At 37.9% G+C, this 17,840-nt stretch overlaps 1 protein-coding gene across 1 annotated transcript in view; it reads left to right on the plus strand.

Annotated features, from left to right (window-relative positions):
• Nucleotides 1–3,070: 3,070 nt before the first annotated feature.
• The window catches only part of ATP6V0A1 (ATPase H+ transporting V0 subunit a1), a 51,873-nt gene continuing 37,103 nt past the window's right edge, over nucleotides 3,071–17,840 (plus strand). Inside the window, exons 1-5 of the mRNA XM_019666998.1 lie at nucleotides 3,071–3,115; nucleotides 4,444–4,605; nucleotides 14,542–14,620; nucleotides 15,962–16,059; nucleotides 16,610–16,738. Coding sequence (XP_019522543.1) covers nucleotides 3,107–3,115; nucleotides 4,444–4,605; nucleotides 14,542–14,620; nucleotides 15,962–16,059; nucleotides 16,610–16,738 — 477 coding nt within the window. The 5' untranslated portion in view covers nucleotides 3,071–3,106. The remainder of the gene's footprint in view (nucleotides 3,116–4,443; nucleotides 4,606–14,541; nucleotides 14,621–15,961; nucleotides 16,060–16,609; nucleotides 16,739–17,840) is intronic.

A 17,840-nucleotide genomic window follows, 5' to 3' on the forward strand; every position in this document is an offset into this window, starting at 1 on the left:
TTGTAGTCTATTCAACTACCTCCCGTAGGCTACCATTTAGTTATCTGAGAGAGGCAAATAGACCTGTGCTAGGTTATCGACAATGAAAATAAAAAGGGTAAAGGGGTAAAGGCAAGAAATAAATGCAGGACACACAATTAGCATGATGTAGCAACTGACAAAATGTGGAAAGAAAGGAAAAAAGTGGAATTAAAGATGGTTTAAGCTTGGTGCCTGGGTAACTAGAAAAACGAGGCTGCCATTAGCAGGATTAAGGGCCTGAGGGGAAAGGGCAGTTTTTATTCAGTGAGAGCTCTAATCCTTCAAAATTCTGCTCTCATCTCATCTCCTCAAATATAAGCTTTTCTGACATCCTCAGGTCCACTATACAGTATTTTGTATCTCAACAATAATATTGACAATGATGATAGCTAACAGTTTTTTAATGCAGGCTGAGTGTCAAGCATGTTCTGGATTGCTTTTACTCCTGAAAATAACCATATGAGGTAAGTACTATTATTAACCTCATTTAACAGATGAAGAAACTGGGGCTTACAGAATCCTAAGGTTACAGATATTAAATGGCAGATCAAGATTTGAATCCAGGTTGGACTCAGAGACAGCACTCTTAACAGAGGCAGAACAGTGCAATACGTAAGAGTACAGGAAATGGGCCAAGCTAGCTGGCTTTGAATCCTGCTCTGCCATTGACTAGCTGAGTGACTTTGGGCAAATTATTGTGCCTCAGTTTTACCATATCATCTGTTAAATGGAGATAATTATAGTATCTGCCTCCCAATATATTGTAAGGATTAAACGAGTTCATATTTATAAAGTACTTAGAAAAGTGCCTGGTACATAGTAAATACTAATCATTGCACTCATCTCTCTCTCTCTTCCTCTCTCCCTCCCCCCCCACCCCCTCATTATTGGAACTTTATTTCTCACTGAACTGTGAGTTCCTCTAGGATAGGAAGTGTGTCTATTTCATTTTCCTATCCCCAGCGTCTAGCGCCGTGTCTGCCACACAGTAGGCCCTCAGCAAGCATTTGTTGTCTGAATGGCATTATTCACGCAGATTGAAATTCCATCCCTGAGCCTTGGAGAAGTGGATGGAAAACGAAGTACGAATCCCACACATAGACATTTAATCCTGAAAATAGGCAGGACTGCCAAGGAAGAGATCATGAAGGGATAAGAAATAGAACACTGGAGAAAGATTGATGGCAGGATATAGGAAAGGAAATAGAAAAGCTCTGAGGGGATATACTTTCAAGGAAGCCATGACGAAGGAGAGTTCAAGGGAATTGAGCGGAGTTCAAGGGAATTGAGCGGAGTCCAGATGAAAGGCTGTCTTAGCGGTGTATGAAAAATTTGTGGTTAGCAAGCAGCTGACTCTGAGGTTTAAAAAAAATTTTTTTAAGACTCAGAAAAAGGAAATGACAGTCATTGCATAATAGTTTTCTAAAACTTGGCAGGTTTTCAAATGCAGGTCCCTATCTGCCTTGCCAGGAAAGTTGAGAGAGCTAGGGAGCATTTGTGATCACAGGTAAAAGGGAGGGTCTGGGCCTCTCCAAGGTGCTACTTCTCAACTAAATGGTAATGAAATCAAATTCTATTTTCACTCACAACGTGAGACAGAAAATTCAAATAAAATGTTCTTTTTGCACCTTCATTATTTTGTAAAGGCTGGTAAAAAAAGGATTGGTGATGTTTTGCCAGGTAGACAAAATTATCAGCATCAGGTTTTTATCGGAAATGTCTCTCTCATTACACTTGAATCTCAAATAAATGCCACCCACGGAGAATGAATAACCGGTTTTCCGAGTTTTTCCTGATAAGTCCTGGTTATTACAAACGATTTGAGATCCCTGCTCCTCTTTAAAAGAAAGTCAAGAAAAGGGACTCGGTATTATTTGAGAAAGGCGTTTTTATAAGAACACGTAGGCATCACTTGTACGTTTTAAAACACAAATCATTTTTTTAAAACTGTGGTCAAATGGGCCTGCAGGAATCCACCAAACAAGATACATATTTTCAAAACACACGGTCTTAAGGGTTTCTTCCCACTGTTATTTGGAGAAAAATGGACAGAACCTGTACAGTTGCTGGAGGGACCAAACCAAGTACCTTTTTAAATAGGCGTTTTCCATAGTTACGTGAAGTAGGCTCTAGTACAGGATCTAGCACCTTTAGCAAGTCACTCTGCATTCTGGGACTAGAAGAGCTTTCAAGCTCTCCCTAGCTCTCGGTCATTTCATAATGCTTTCTCCCCTTCCTTCATGTTAGTTCCCTCGAGGAGAAAACGTTGTGAATTGATTCTTTGGATATGAAAATAAAGAAAGCAGGCAGTCTTGCCTGGAAAATTATGTGTTGGGGAGAAGGGATTCTCAGCAAGTGTTAGGGAGAAGGGATTCTGAAAGGTTCAGGAACGCAGGGCCTCGAACACCTGCACCAGAAGCCCCACCTACCCTCCGCCCCAGCCCTGAGCCGCCGCAGCGGGAACAAGATGGCGTCAACAAGCAGGGTTTCGCCCACCCCCGCTGCGGCTCCGCACTGCGGCAGACGACCGAGGCCGCATTCCATTGGCCAACTGCAATGAGATCATCGTGGGGGCGGAGGCCGGCGGCGGGGCGGGGGCGGGGCTTTGCGGACGCACGCACGTCGAGGCGCTTCTGCCCGGAGCCGCGCAGGCTGCGGGCTTAGTCTGCGGCAGCTGCTTTGGCTGTGGTCCCGCTGGCGGCTGGAGGTGAGCGGGGGCTGTAGCTACAGCGCGGCAGGGAGCGGCCTCCGAGGGGCACGGGAAATCCTTTTAACAGCCCCCTCGCCTGTCAAAGGAATTAGCAGGGATCTTAGATCTCTGAAAGGAAATGGGGCTTCACCCCTCTTTGGGCACCCCTCCTGTGGGCAGAAGAACCGGAGGTTCACTCCCCTTTGGAGGCCCTGGTCCCTTCCCCCATTTAAGGGGTAGGCGGAGAAACTGAAGGTTATTGGGATGTCCGAAAGAATTTGGGAGGGGCTTCTTAAAGGGGCTCCCAATTTGAGGATTTCCCCCTTTTAATCCCTACTCCAGGTAGGTGTGTCCGGGCTCATAGAATTCCTGATTTTCTTACTGAGTACACAAGAAATGAAGCAGGTGAATTTGAATACCTTGTTAGGTGGCGAGAACTGGATGACAGTACTAGTAGCAACTCATTGGGGGCTGTCATTATTGGCAGCCCCTGAACTATGCCGATTAGGCATAATTTTATGTGTTTAGAAATTGTAAAATCTATCCTTGTTGAATAAGGGGTGTGTATTCGGGTATGATAACATGTTTCTGGATGATTCAGGTATAGACAGTCATCAAATCAAGCTACATAATCTCTTGAAAAATCCTTGCTATTATATGTGAATGTGTTGTTTTCCTGCCTTGAGCATCAAACGCACACAGGTTTTGTCATTCACATTTCTCAAAATGTCTCCCAGCCTTACAGAAGAGTAACTCTTCCTTTGATGCCTATCATTACGGATGCTCTCATGATACTAAAAATACTGTACGTTTTGCTGAGTTTAGATACCATAGGGCCTGCGCCTTACAATAGCTGATTGAGAATGAATAATTGCAGTTTCAGGACCACTGATAGCGCCAATTGTTTTTCTTACCCTGCAGCGATAAGACAGCCCTAAAATGAAACCTTTACTGGCTCATGCATGAGAAGCTTTAACAGATGGACGAATGTAATTAATCTTGAAGATGGGGATAAGAAACAGAAAGCTGCAGAGGTGGAAAGCTTAGTCTCTGTGGCTTGATAAAACTGCTTTGTCATTATCAACGTCTTGTCATGCTTGACTTGAAATTGGACTTAATATGCAAGCTGATTCTTTTTTTTTCTTTTCTTTTTTTTTAGATAATGATTATGTGTTTAGATTTATTAGAAAATGGTGCTTTCTGAGGAGTTGAGAATGTTCAACCCTTTAAGGTAGTCGTAGCTTTAGGGTAGTGCTGGGACTTTGACTGTTAGAAATGGGCAGTAGAGGGTAGAAAACGTTGTAACGGGTACATCCTTATGGGAGGGTGCTCTTCTGTTTGTGTCCTGACACAGCAGAAAAAGTTATGAGTGTCACTGCCTGTAATGCTGTGTCCAGAGTATTAAAGAGCTGTTTGGGATTCCCAGTTCCTGTTTTTAATCTGGATACATTCTTATGTATTGAGATATCCCAAAATATTGTCATTTGATCCTGATGTTGAGTGCAAAGGAAGTGACTTTTCATCAGGCACTCTGGGGGACAGAATTCAGTAACAGCCTTTGCAATTTTTCCTTTCCATCTTTCTAAGAAGGATGTCAAAACAGTTGTGAAAGACCTGTCAGCGTGAGATGGAAGATACAAAATGCAAAACGAAAAGAGCCTTACTAGGGTGTTGTTTGATCTTAGCCCTCTTAGTAACTTCCAAGGTCATGTAATTTTCTCTTTTTGCCTTAGGTTGGAGAGAAATCTAGGCACTCAGCTGATGAACTTTCTGCCACCATGGGGGAGCTTTTCCGGAGTGAGGAGATGACGCTGGCCCAGCTTTTTCTACAGTCAGAAGCTGCTTATTGTTGCGTCAGTGAATTAGGAGAACTTGGAAAGGTTCAGTTTCGTGATGTAAGTAGTTGTGGGGCTGCTTCTTGATTACGACTGACTTGTGTTTTTCTTGTCGTGGCCAATTGCCTTATGATGAATGTTTTGCTTTTTATTTGCAAAAATAACATTATGCCACAGCTTACTATTGGTGCACTTTTTTGAGTTGTCTTTCTAGAGGTGAGACTGGTGTGTGCCAATCCTTCCATGCTTTTCCTAGCTCCCCCTTTGAGAATAATCCTAAATATTCTCAAGGTAATTGCTTGGGATACAGGTGGAGGACACCAAACTAACCTATTTAAGGCTTGCATTTTGCTTTTGAGCTCCATTAACACCCATAGCAGCATATTAAAAAAAAAAATTGTCATAGCTCTTCCATACAGTAGGACATATTTATTACAAAATCTGAAGCATCCAGTTACAGAAGTATAGTGTATAAGTAAACGTATACTGAATACCCATTATTCTGAAGCATTATGCTGGGCACTTGGGGAAGACATCAAAAGAAAATGGACAATCTAAGAGTATAAAAAAGTATGCCCTGTGGGGCTTACAGTCTAATCAGGAAGGCGCAGTATACGCTGCTGAAAGGAGGGGGCAGTTAACAATTCCCTGTTAGGCAATCTCAAAGCTCCATGTACCGCTTATTGACAGCATGCATTATAGTTGCAATTTTACATTCTTCAGTGTGAGTAGTTGGTTAAAGTCTATGATATAAGCACCATGAAGACAGACATTCATAATTGTATCGTTAGTGCCCAATACAAGGTACTCAATCAGTATTTGTTGGAATGAATGAATGAGTGGATGAGAGAGGAGCGATCAGCAGGATGTGGGATTCATCAATATAGCCTTCCTGGAGTTGGCAAGCTTTCAGGAAGTTCTCAGTCTGACCTGAAATTGCATGAGTAAAATCCAGTGATGTAGTCTTCTTCCTCATTCTTTTTGAACCTTTTTATACCTTCTCTTTTGGAATGTTCTCCTACCTGACTCGGATTCCTTCTCTTGCCTTTCTGAGGACTTGTAGTTTTCTTCCACCAGCCTCTCTGCTCCACCCCTGTGTCAGTGTCCCCCAGGCTCTCTTCTCTGCTCTCTTTGGATAAGCTTCACCACACCGCCATCTTCCTTTATCACCTTTTTCTCTCATCTATTCTCAAACCTTCCATCTTTATTCAGTGAACCCCAAATCTGCATCTCCGGCCCTGACCTCCCAAATGCCTTCCCTGAATTTACAACTCTTAAGATTGTTGTCATCTCTGCTTCTCAAGCTGTATGTCTAAATCCCAACGCCTTACCTTTTCACAAACTATTTCTTCTCCTGACTTCCTAACCTGGAATCTAATGCATTGATATTTTTCCAGTTTTCTAGCCTTAAAACCTAAATCAAACCTGTCACCCTTGATTTGCAATCCTTCATCTGGTCCTATGGTGTCTCCCTCTTATTCAGCATTCTTAACTTTAACTTATGATGTATTTCAATCATACAAAATATTATAGGGAATAATATAATGAATACCTATGTTTTTACTATCTACTTAAAGAGATGAACTTCCCACGTGTAATTCAAGGCTCCTGCCTATCCCTCCTCCTTGCCATTCTTTTCTCCTCCCTCCTCCCCAGAGGTAACTTTCTACGGTGATGTTTGCTTTTAACATTTCTATGTGTTTTTATTTTTTACTTTTGCTATGTATGTATATATCACTAAATAATAATATATAGTATAATTCTGTGTGTATTAAAACTATATACATGGTATCATATTATATATATCCATCAGCAGGTACTTTTTAAATTCAACATTTGTGAGATTTGACCATATTGGTACAGGTAGTGCTAGTTCATTCCTATAAATTGCTGTATGTTATTGTAGGAATATACAGTTTATCATTTTTCCTTCTGATGAACATTTAGGTTGATTGCAGTTCTTTGCTATTACATATTACAGTGTTGCAATAAAGGTTCTTGTATATGTCTCCTGGTATACATGTGTGATAGTTTCTCCAGGGCAGTGGTTCTCACTTTTTGGTCTAAGGACCCCTTTATACTCTTAAATTATTGAGGACCCCAAATGGCTTTTATGGGAGTTATACAGCTATTGATATTAACTGCACTGGAAATTGAAACTGAGAAATGAATGTTTAAAATATGTATTTATTAAATCATTTAAAAATTATAATAAAAGCCCACTGCATGTTATCCTAACAGCTTTCATGAAAAAAAAATTGTATTTTCCAAAACAAACCAAAAAATAGTGAGAAGAGTGGTATTGCTTTTACATTTTTGAAAATCTTTTAGTGTCTGCATTAATAGAAGATAGATTCTCATGTTTGCGTCTGCAGTCTGCTGTGACGTCATGAGCCCCTGGAAAACTTCACTGAACACTCATGAGAGAATGAAAATGAAAAATCCAAATGTCTTAGTGTTACTATGAAAATGTTACTGATCTCACAGACCTGCTGCTACTCCAGGGATTATAATGAGGAGGGGCATTGCTGAGTATCGTGTGCATCCCTGACTGTTAGATGTTGTCAAAGTGTACTTCCCAGTGCACGTACCTGTTCATTCTCCCATTGCTGGTTGAGAGTTCCTGTACTCTACATTTATGTCAACACCTCTGTGCTCATACTTAAAGAATTTTGCCAACGTAATGGGTGTTAAATGATATCTTCTTGTTGTTTTAACTTGCGTTTTTTAGATTAGTACATTGAATATCTTTTTATTTGTTTATTGGACATAATGGATTTCATTTTCCATGAGTGTCTCTCCGTATCATCTGCCTGTTTGCTTGTCTTTTGCTTGCGGACTTGTAGGATTTGTAAACATTTTTCATGTATTCTGGAAGCTAATCCTTTTCTACTCCTTTACTGATAACTTCTTCCAGACTGTCTCTTGCCTTTTCCCTTTGTTTATGGTATATTTTGTCATACATAAAGTCTATTTTTCTTTTTTGTTTATCAGTACGAGTATTTTCCTTTTTCCTAAATTTTTATTTTGAAAAATTTCAAGCCTGACTACTCTTATGGAGATGACCAGTTGTTAACATTTTGCCACATTTGATATAATCTTTTTTACTGCACCATTAGAGAATAAACTGTTTTTTCCTTTTAAATCCTCATCCTTTTCTTTTTTTTCTTATTTCCCCATGTACATTGGGACCTTTAATAACGTGTTGAAGAGGAACAGCAAGCTAATACTGGTTAGGATTGTGTTTAGCTGTGTGTAACTGAAAACCCAAATGATAGGGGTATACTTTTCTCATGTAACATGAAGCCCAGCTCGACATTGTCATCAGTGTTCTACGATCATTCTATATTTCTGTTTGACTATCCTTGAGCTTTTGGCTTTTGTCCTTATGGATAACCACCACTGCTCCAGACATTTCATTGAAAGAAGTGCAAGGAGAAAGGGAAAATACTTATATGAGGAGAAAAAAACTTTCCCAGAAATTCTCAGCAGGGCCAGCTGAGTGGCTCGGTTGGTTAAGAGTTGGCTTAAGAGCATGAGCTCTGAGCAACAGGGCCGCCAGTTCAATTCCCACATGGGCCAGTGATGCTGTGCCCGAGCTGAGCTGTCACTGAGCTGCCAAGGATGGCTCAGCTGGTGTAATAATAAGATTGCCTGTTTGATGGTGGGCTACGTCCACCCGCAACTAAGACTGAACTCCGCACCTTGAGCTGAGCTGCCGCCCGGATGGCTCAGTGGATAGGGCGTTCACTCTTAACAAGACTGCTTGTTCGACTCCTGCGTGGGATGGTGGTTACGCCCACCCGCAACTAAGACTGAACACAGCACCTTGAACTTAGAGGCCACAAGCTGCCGATAGGCAGCCAGATGGCGACGGGTGCCCTCCACAACGAAGATTGAAGAACAACAACTTGTCTGGTCATCTTCCCCAATTCCCCAACACTGTTCCCCTCCCTAATTCCCCAATAAAAATTAAAAAAAAAAATTTAAAGAAAAAAGAAATCCTCAGCATACTTTTCTGATTTATTATTGACCAGAATTATGTGATATGCTAGCTGCAAGGGAGTCTGGGAAATGTGGTATTTTAACTGAGCAGCCACTGCTCTGAACAAAAGTGATTACTAAGGAAATAGGGCAAAATGCTATGTACTGTATTTGTCACTGGCATTCTTGTCTAGCTCCTGACTTTAAGGGGAATCTTTAATGTTTCACAGTTTAAGATGTTTACTCTTACATTTTGGAAAATTCTACTTATTAGATTATGCAGATTCCTTTCAATTTATGATTTTCTAAAGTTATTGTCACAAATGTTTGTGAAATTTTATTGAATGCCTTTTCTTCACCTATTGAGGTTATGGTGGTTTTTTTCTCCTGAATCGATTAATTTGGTGAATTACATATCCAGATTTTTTCCTACTATTTTTTAACAGCTTTATTGACATATAATTCACATACCATACAATTTCTCCATTTAAAGTGTATGACTCAATGATATTTTAATATATTCACAGAGTTATACAACCATCACCACAATCAGTTTTAGAATATTTTCATTATCCCAGCAAGAAACCATGTACCCATTAACAGTCACTCCCCATTTCCGTCCAACTCCCTAGCCCTCTTAACCCCTGACAACCAATAGTCTACTTTCTATTTCTGTGGATTTGCCTATTCTGGACATTTCATATGAGTGGAGTCATACAATATGTCTTTTGTGACTTGCTTCTTTCACTTAGCATAATGTTTTCAAGGTTCATCTATGTTGTAACATGTATCTATACTTTTCTTTCTTTTTGCATCTTTTTTAAATATAAAAATATGCAACGTATCTTCAAAAGATACCATTGTGGGTTTTAGAGAGACAATTGAGTAAGACATGTTTCCTCACTCAACTTGTTCAAAATGCTCTTTTATGTTCTTTCATTCTTCTCTTTGACATATTCCCTACTCGTCAATCCCTTATTGTCTAACACAACCATAATGACAATTTACATGTTTTTAATAGATGCCACGTTGAGCATTTTGTGTTATTATTGCAGGCATTCTTCACAACAACCCTGCAAAGTAGAACCTACTTTTGAATAGTGGAGCCTACCATTCTCACTTTACAGATTAGGAACCTGTGACCTGGATGAAAATAACTATCCCAAGAACTCAAAGATTTGTACCCGGGATTATCTGATTCCACTGCCGATGTTTTTAATTGATGTTGTTTTTAATTGAGATATATACCCAAAAAGTTACCCTTTACAGTGTACAAGTCAGTGGTTTTTAGTGTATGCACAAGATTGTGCAACCATCACCGCTATCTAATTCCAGAACATTTCATCACCACCAAAAGAAACCCTGTACCCATTAGTAGTCATTCACCATCTCTCCCTCCCCTAGCTCTTGGCAACCACTTAATCTCCTCTGGCTCTATGGATTTCCCTATTCTGGACATTATATATAAATGGAATCATACAATATGTAGTCTTTTGTGACTGGCTTCTTTCACTTAGCATATTGTTTTCAGGGTTCAAACATGCTGTAGTGTGTATTAGTACTTCATTCCTCTTTAATGGCTGAATAACATTCTATTGTATATATATATTACTTCATTCATCAGTTGATACACATATTTGGGTTGTTTCCACTTTTTGGCTATTGTGAATAATGCTGCTATAAACATTTGTGTACAAGTATTTGAGTACCTGTTTTCACTTTTTGGAGGTATATACCTAGGAGTGAATTGATGGGTCATATGGTAATTCTATTGTATGTTTAACTTTTTGAGGAACCGGTTCCCGGACGGCTTGTATGAGAGTTTCAATTTCTTCACATCCTCACCAGCATTGATTTTCCTTTTTTTTTTTTTTTAATTATAGCCATCCTAATGGGTTTGAAGTAGTTTCTCATACTGGTTTTGATTTACATTTCACTCCTGGCTAATGATGTGGAGCGTCTTTTCATATGTTTATTGGCTAGTTGTATAGATTTTTTAAAAACATAAAGTCATGCTTGCAAGCCTGGGATAAACTCAGCTTGGTCAAGAGGTGTATTCCAAAATAATTTTAGGGTTCAGTTTCCTAATATTTTATTAGTATTTTTTCATTTATATTTATAAGTGATATTGCCTGTAATTATTCTTTCTCAAACTATTCTTGTTTTAGCATCAAGGTTGTACTGGCCAATCTCACTTGTTAGTTGAGAAGTGTTCGTCATTTTTCTCCTCTTTGGAATAATTTTTCTAAGATTTGGGCTTATCTAATTTTTATATGGTTAATAGAGCCTATCTTTAAACCTTATAGGCCTGGTGTTATTAGATTATAGATTTTTTTCTGTTTTATTTTTTTAAGTTGGTTTTGTAAGTTATATTTTTCTAGAATATTGCCCATTTATAATCTAAACTTTTTGAGAAGTTATTGGCATAAAGCTAAATTTAGTATTATATTTTAAAAAAATATTTTCTATCTATAGTTGCCATTTTTTATTCTTACATTTATTTATACCTTCTCTCACTGTTATACACATTTTGGCTATTTTATCTTTTCAAATAACCAGCTGTTAAGAAAAAAATAATAAAATAAAATACTCAGAAAAAACAACAACCAGCTTTTGATCTGGGGCATCTTCTCTGGGACTTTGTTTTATTCTAGGACTTTCATTCATCTCTGCTCTTTTTTGGTTTCTACTTCCTATCTTTTTCTGACTTCTTGAATTTGAACAATTAGCACATTAATTTTTAGTCTTTTCTATTATATGCATTTAAGGCTACAAATTTCCCTGTAAATACCACTTTAGCTGCTGACAATTTTGACCTTGAACATTTTCATTCTAAATTATTTAAATTGCTTTATATATATCAGTTATTAAATACTAATTTCTATTTACTATCATTAGGATTTTTTGTAGAGAATTATTGAAATCATTCACAAATAAATTTTTATACATAACCTGCACTTTTGTGATGAAAGGATTATTCTAGCGAATGAAGTACTGTATCAAGATTCACATATCACATATTAAGGACAAGAGTTAACAAAAATGATTGTTTTATAGGCAATTACCTAGGCTCTCCCCAAACCACAGTAAACAGATACTCAGCCTTGCAAATATGCAGCATTATTATCTCTAAACATCTATTTGTGTCATTCATCAAGTACAATTCACTTAAATGAAATAACATGTGGGTTTTCTTTGGTAGTTCTTTGGTAGTTATTTGGGGAGGAGAAAACCATGTGTTAGTTCATTTCATCTGTAGGCTCAATTGAACTGGACTTTTTCAGTTGCTTAGAAAAATAAAAATAATTTCTCATTATGTTAAATACAAAATAATTACAACATTTTTTCATGGCAAATGTGGTTGCTATAAGTTTTACACTTTTGAATGTGGGCATGACTGAATGCATTTGGAACTAGTGATATCACCTCTAAAATCAGCCATTCGGGAACCAAAAAAAAAGGATTTCTTCTTTGAGCTGTGAATTATTTGGAACTATTTTAGAATTTCCACATATGTTGTTTAAGTTGTATTTTTTATAATGATTTCTCATTTAATTGCATTGTAATTAGAGAACATTGTCTTTATGGAGACTTGCCGTATGACCTATATTGTGGTCAGTTTTTATAAACGAATTCTTGAAGAGGAAATTCTTGAAGATTGTGTGTGTGTGTTTGTGTGTGTGTGTGTGTGTGTGTATGTATGTGTGTATTAGATTATGCTAACTATGTTGTTCCGATTTTCTCTATCCTTATTTGGTAGACTTGATGTATCAATAATTTAAAAATTACATTAAAATTTCTCATTGCATAGACAGGTTTATCAGTTTCTCCTTATAGTTCTATTCACTTTCATTTGAAATATTTTGAGGACGCCGTGCCTGAATATTTCTTATATTTCTGTTATCTGAATACTTCAGATAATATGCCGTATCTGAAACAGGCTGGCTGCAGTTGGACCTTGCCTTCTGATTATGAAGCCGGTAGTTCCTTTGGCTACTTTCACTTCAGAGGGTCATGTTTTATCGAAGTGGAAATTTCTGAATGGGAGGCTGAGGTACTGTCTGCTCAGTAAAAAACAAACCAACATTTTATTAGGGATATACAAGTTTAGAATTGTTGCATCTTCATGGGAAATTTTCCTATTATCATTACGTAGTGATTCTCTTAATCTCTAATAATGCTTTTGCCTTAGATTCCTTCTGTCTAATATTAATATAATACCAAGAGTTTCCTTACTAGTCTCTCTGTCACCAGTCTCTCTGTCTTACAGTTTATTCACACACAATATTATTCTTCAAAACAGGACATCTTTAAAAAGTGTAACAACAAAAAAAAGTCAGATCATCTGATTCCCTTTTGCCCATAAGACAGAGTTGTCAACTTCCTGCTCCTTATATACCCCCTTTCCTCAGCTGTAGTAAAATTTTCCCCATCTCTCAATATATGATTTATTTATGTCTCTGAGTCACTTAAAATCTTTCTGTATCTGTTCTGCCTATTTCTGCTTGGTGAACCCGGGTTCATCCCCCATAGTCCCAGCTCAGATGATTACCTTTGTACATTTTTTTGCTTTATCCCCCAGATAGAATTAGTTATTCCTCCTGTGTATGTTCGTTTCTTTTTTTCCCCCTCACATATTTTTTATGGAGGTAAAATTAATATTCAGTGAAATGCATACAAGTTGTTGATTTTGGTAAATTTATACACCTTCATAACCACAACCCAGTTAAGACAGAATATTTGCAGCAGCCCAGAACATTATCTTGTGCTCACTTCCGATCATTCCCTACCACCCTCTTAGGTAACCGCTGTTTTTATTTCTATCATTATAGGTTGGTTTTGCCTGTTCTTAAACTTTATGTAAATGAAATCATACATTGCAGACTCTTATGCCTTACTTTTTTCCCTCAGCCTAATGTTTTTTGAGATTTAACTGGTTTTATGAATATCTGTAGTTGAGTCTTTCATATTGTTGAGTAATGTTCCACTGTATGAAAATACCACAATGACTTTATCCATTCTTCTGTTGATGGACAATTGGATCATTGCCAGATTGGGGCTGTTATGCATAAAGTTGCTGTAAACATATCTACCTACAAGTGTCTGTGGACATTTTTCATTTTCTTACGTAAGTACCTAGTAGTGGAATGCTCAGTCATGAGGTAGGTAGGTGTATGTTTATATAGAAAAGTGCCAACAATATTGCACTTACTTTTTAATAGCACTTGTCACAACAAATTGTTTTTATTGGTTTGTGTCTGTTTCCTCCATGGGACTGAGCTCCTCAAAGTTAGGACATACTTTCCTTATTCTTTGTAGTTACACCAGTGCATACTACAGTGTCTGGCACATATGCGGTGCTCCATAAATGTGGAGTTGTTGAATGAGTAACCCTAGTAGTTCTTTATTAATTTTATGGAATTTATCACATGCTATTTTATTGATTTTCATCTTCTAGATTTCAAGCTTCTTAATGAGTAGGAACTTGTTTTATTCCTGTATTTCCCAGAATATCTGTCAACGTTGCTTTGAAAATTACTTGTGATGTATGAATGAATAAACCAACCTGTCATTTAGAAGGTGAAGACCCTGGGACAGAAGAACAAGAGAAGTTTGCCTTCTCTCTCTTCTGATTGGGAAGGAGAGGAGGAAAACCATGCAGAGCTTCTGTTATACTCATTGCCCAAATTATTTGTGGTGATGGTGGTGGTGGAGGAGGCGGGGGGGGGCTCACTGAGGCTTTCGGCCTGTGAAGAACATTTTGTACCGCTGTGCTTTATCTAAGTTGCCTCCGTTCCAATGATATGTTGCAGCAGTTGAGGGAAGGGTTTTTATCTTTAGTTGGTGTGACAAGCCCCCAAGCAGATTATGTAGATCGGTAGACAGTTTTTATTAGTGTTGCATCATACATTGACACAAAACTTGGTTTTCACTTTGCAGGATGTGTTGCTAGTGAAACAGAGACAACAGTTGCAGTGTTTCAATATTTGATATTTTGTTCTTATTTTGCAGTTAAATCCAGATGTGAATGTTTTCCAGCGGAAATTTGTGAATGAAGTGAGAAGATGTGAAGAAATGGATCGAAAGCTTCGTATGTGCATTTTGGTCTTGAGTATGATGTTCCTAAAATGAGTCATTTCTCTTAGAGACTCTATTCGTCTTAATAAAGGAAGGAAATATTACAGAAGAAAAGAAAAGTAGGAACATCTTGTGATCTTGATGTTAAGACAAATTTCCTGTGTACAGTAGATTTTGTGGTGCTCGGGCTAGGTGGTGCTTAATGGAAACCAAACAAGTGATGACAAAGCTGCGAGCTGAAAACACTCATTTTTTTTGTGGGAAGGGTTTTATAGCAGCATTACATTATGGGATACTGAGAGATAGGACACAGACCACCATCCATATCAGATGTCAGCATAGCCACTTTTTTTTCTTTTTTTTTTTTTTTTTAGCTGAGCTATTCTGCCATCTGTTGGCAGCTCAGTGGCAGCTCAGTTCCGGCCAGGACTCGAACTGCTGTTGCTCAGAGCTCGCACTCTTGAACGAGCTCTTAACCAACTGAGCCTCTCAGCTGGCCCTTAGCATAGCCACTTTTTAATCTGAGCTATTTATTAGGGAAGAAACTAACGTTTATTAAGGTCCTGTTGAGAGTTAGGGTGTTGATATACTTTATTTCATTCATTTCCCACAACATTCCTTCAAGATGGGTATTAATCTCATTTAATAAATGAAACCAAAGATCAGAGAGGTTAAGTGACTTGCCCAAGAATGTAAGTGGTTGTGATGGAATCAGTATTTGAATCCAGGTTGTTCTGTTTGGCTCTAAAACCCAAAATCTTACTACTGTACTGTGTCCGCTTTCTGTTAGCTGATAAGTGAGTTTGGTCCCCATCCTAAAAAAAAGTCAGTAGGTGTCACCTGAAACACTTTCCTTTTCTGGTGTTTTGGGGCCTCATTCCTCCTCTAGCGTTTTGTTTGTTTTGTTTCACTTAAACTGACCTGATTGTTTTCAAATATAATGAAATCTTTTTGATCTGGACTTGTCGCACTAGTGTGTCAATTGCCAAATTTACTATTGAATTGGCTCTTCTGCTCTGCCAGCAGTACCTGTGGCCAGAACCATCATACCCCAGAAGCATCAGTGGGGTGAGCTGAAGTAGATGAGGACCCGTTTGAAGATCAGAAGAGGGAAAGAGGACAGTAGTGGGATGAGAACCCTCTCTGGGGTGGCCGTGCTTTAGAGAGTGTTGGGTAGGAGGAAGAGGAATGTAGAGAAAAAAGGGCTTACATGTTCTGTTTCTTTTATGCAAAAAGTATCTTTCGTAGAATGAAGCTCTTTTTAGCCATGTTTGGGGTCTTACTATGTTTTTCCTCAAATATTGGCAATTTCTGACATGTGATATACATGAATGTTTTGATTCTGTCTTTTTAGGATTTGTTGAGAAAGAAATAAGAAAAGCTAATATCCCAATAATGGACACTGGCGAAAATCCAGAGGTGCCCTTCCCCCGAGACATGATTGACTTAGAGGTAAACAATTCTGAGGAAGCCGGATAAGTTTCTTTCTACTTAAATGCAGAAATTTCTGGGTGGGTGAAGAGTAGAGTGATTCTTGCTGTCCTTGTCAGCATTGTTTATCGATTGCAAGTTTCTTGTGGATGGCATTAAAACGAAGTCCCTTTTTTATGGTATAGAATAGTATCTGAAATAGTATCATATGCCACTAAATAAATTATTGAAACCTTATTGGATTAATGTCAGTTTATCTAGTAATTGATCTCATAGACTAAATAAATGAATAGCCAATAGACTTTTCAACATTTATTTTATCCATCTGAAGTCCCTTGAGAAATTCAATCAAGTGTTTAATAGAATCTATAGACAAAGAAAGACAATTTGAAGCAAAATTTTTCAGAAAGAAAATTGCCCTGGCAAAATCACATATTTGCAGGGTAGATATAAGATAGCTTTGAACTGTCAGGATGGCAAGAGTTCTGTGGGGTGGATGAAATCATCTCTTTCAGAGCAAGCACATTGAGCTTAGTTTGAGTTAATAGTTTGATTTTTTTTTTTTCGGCAGGCCAATTTTGAGAAGATTGAAAATGAACTGAAGGAAATCAACACAAACCAGGAAGCCCTGAAGAGAAACTTCCTGGAACTGACTGAATTAAAATTCATACTTCGCAAAACTCAGCAGTTTTTCGATGAGGTCAGACTATTGTTTCTTTTAGTATTTGAGCAGCTGATAAATCCACCTGCACAAGTGGGCCATATTTTTATTCCAGTAGTTATTTTACTTTGCCAATTTGAAAGCAGTACCATCTCACACCTTGTTTTGGTTGAAAAAAATATCCAATTAAGTTCCATTTTTCATGCAGTACACAGCCAGCCATAGTTTTGTATATTTTTGTGTTTTCTGCACTTTTTCATCTCAAGATGGGGAAAGGAACCCTAAAGTAATAGTAGAAACGTAGTTGAAATTTTTACATTATACTTTAAGGTAAGTAAATGTTTAAGGTTAAAGTTGAAGCAACAAGAAACATTTGGTGATACGTGAAATTATAACAAAGGTTTAATCTCCAAACCTTTTGTCCTCAAATTGTAATTTTATTTTCTATGTGTTCTTGTCAACCTTTGAGCACATTTTTAACTACTTCAGATAGCACATGTCACACTTTAATTTTGTAAAGGTTTTTTTAAAAACAATTTATTTTTAACGTTATATGGGAATATTAGTAGGATAATTCTGTTTGTAATTAATAGATTTTCACATAAACTCAACTGCTTTACCTTATAGGAAATAATAAGTTCCCGGGTTAAAAATGTAGGTGACAAAGTTGTGAGTCGGCAACTTGCCAAGGTGACCCCATGGAAGGGATTTGGAGCAAGGCTTTCAGAAGGCTTCCTTCTCCTAATTAAACCTGGGGAGGAGTCTTAGCTTTCAGCCTGGGAATGCTTTTCCTGGTGGCATAAAATATGGGTAATTTTTTTACAGGTGTCTTTGCCACCAGGTTAGCAACATCACACACTTCAGAGATCGTTCTAGCCAGTGTACCTTCCTATAAAGTTCTTTATTTCCTTTGCTCAAAAAAAGAGAAGAAATTGTGGCAAAGCTTTAAAAAAAAAAAAACCAGAGGCACCCTAGTTTGACAACCCCTGGGCTAGAGAAAGTCAGCTGGAAATGTGATACATTCATTCCTCAATAACTAAGGATTTGACTCAGAGAAGCCTTGCTAATTAAAAAGATCTGCTGGGGTGAGGGAAAGGGGAAATGCGCTTATGAATTTAATTGCCTGGTCCTCCCAAGAATC

The sequence above is a fragment of the Hipposideros armiger genome, unplaced genomic scaffold (genome assembly GCF_001890085.2).
Source record: "Hipposideros armiger isolate ML-2016 unplaced genomic scaffold, ASM189008v1 scaffold_482, whole genome shotgun sequence".
NCBI lineage: Eukaryota > Metazoa > Chordata > Mammalia > Chiroptera > Hipposideridae > Hipposideros > Hipposideros armiger.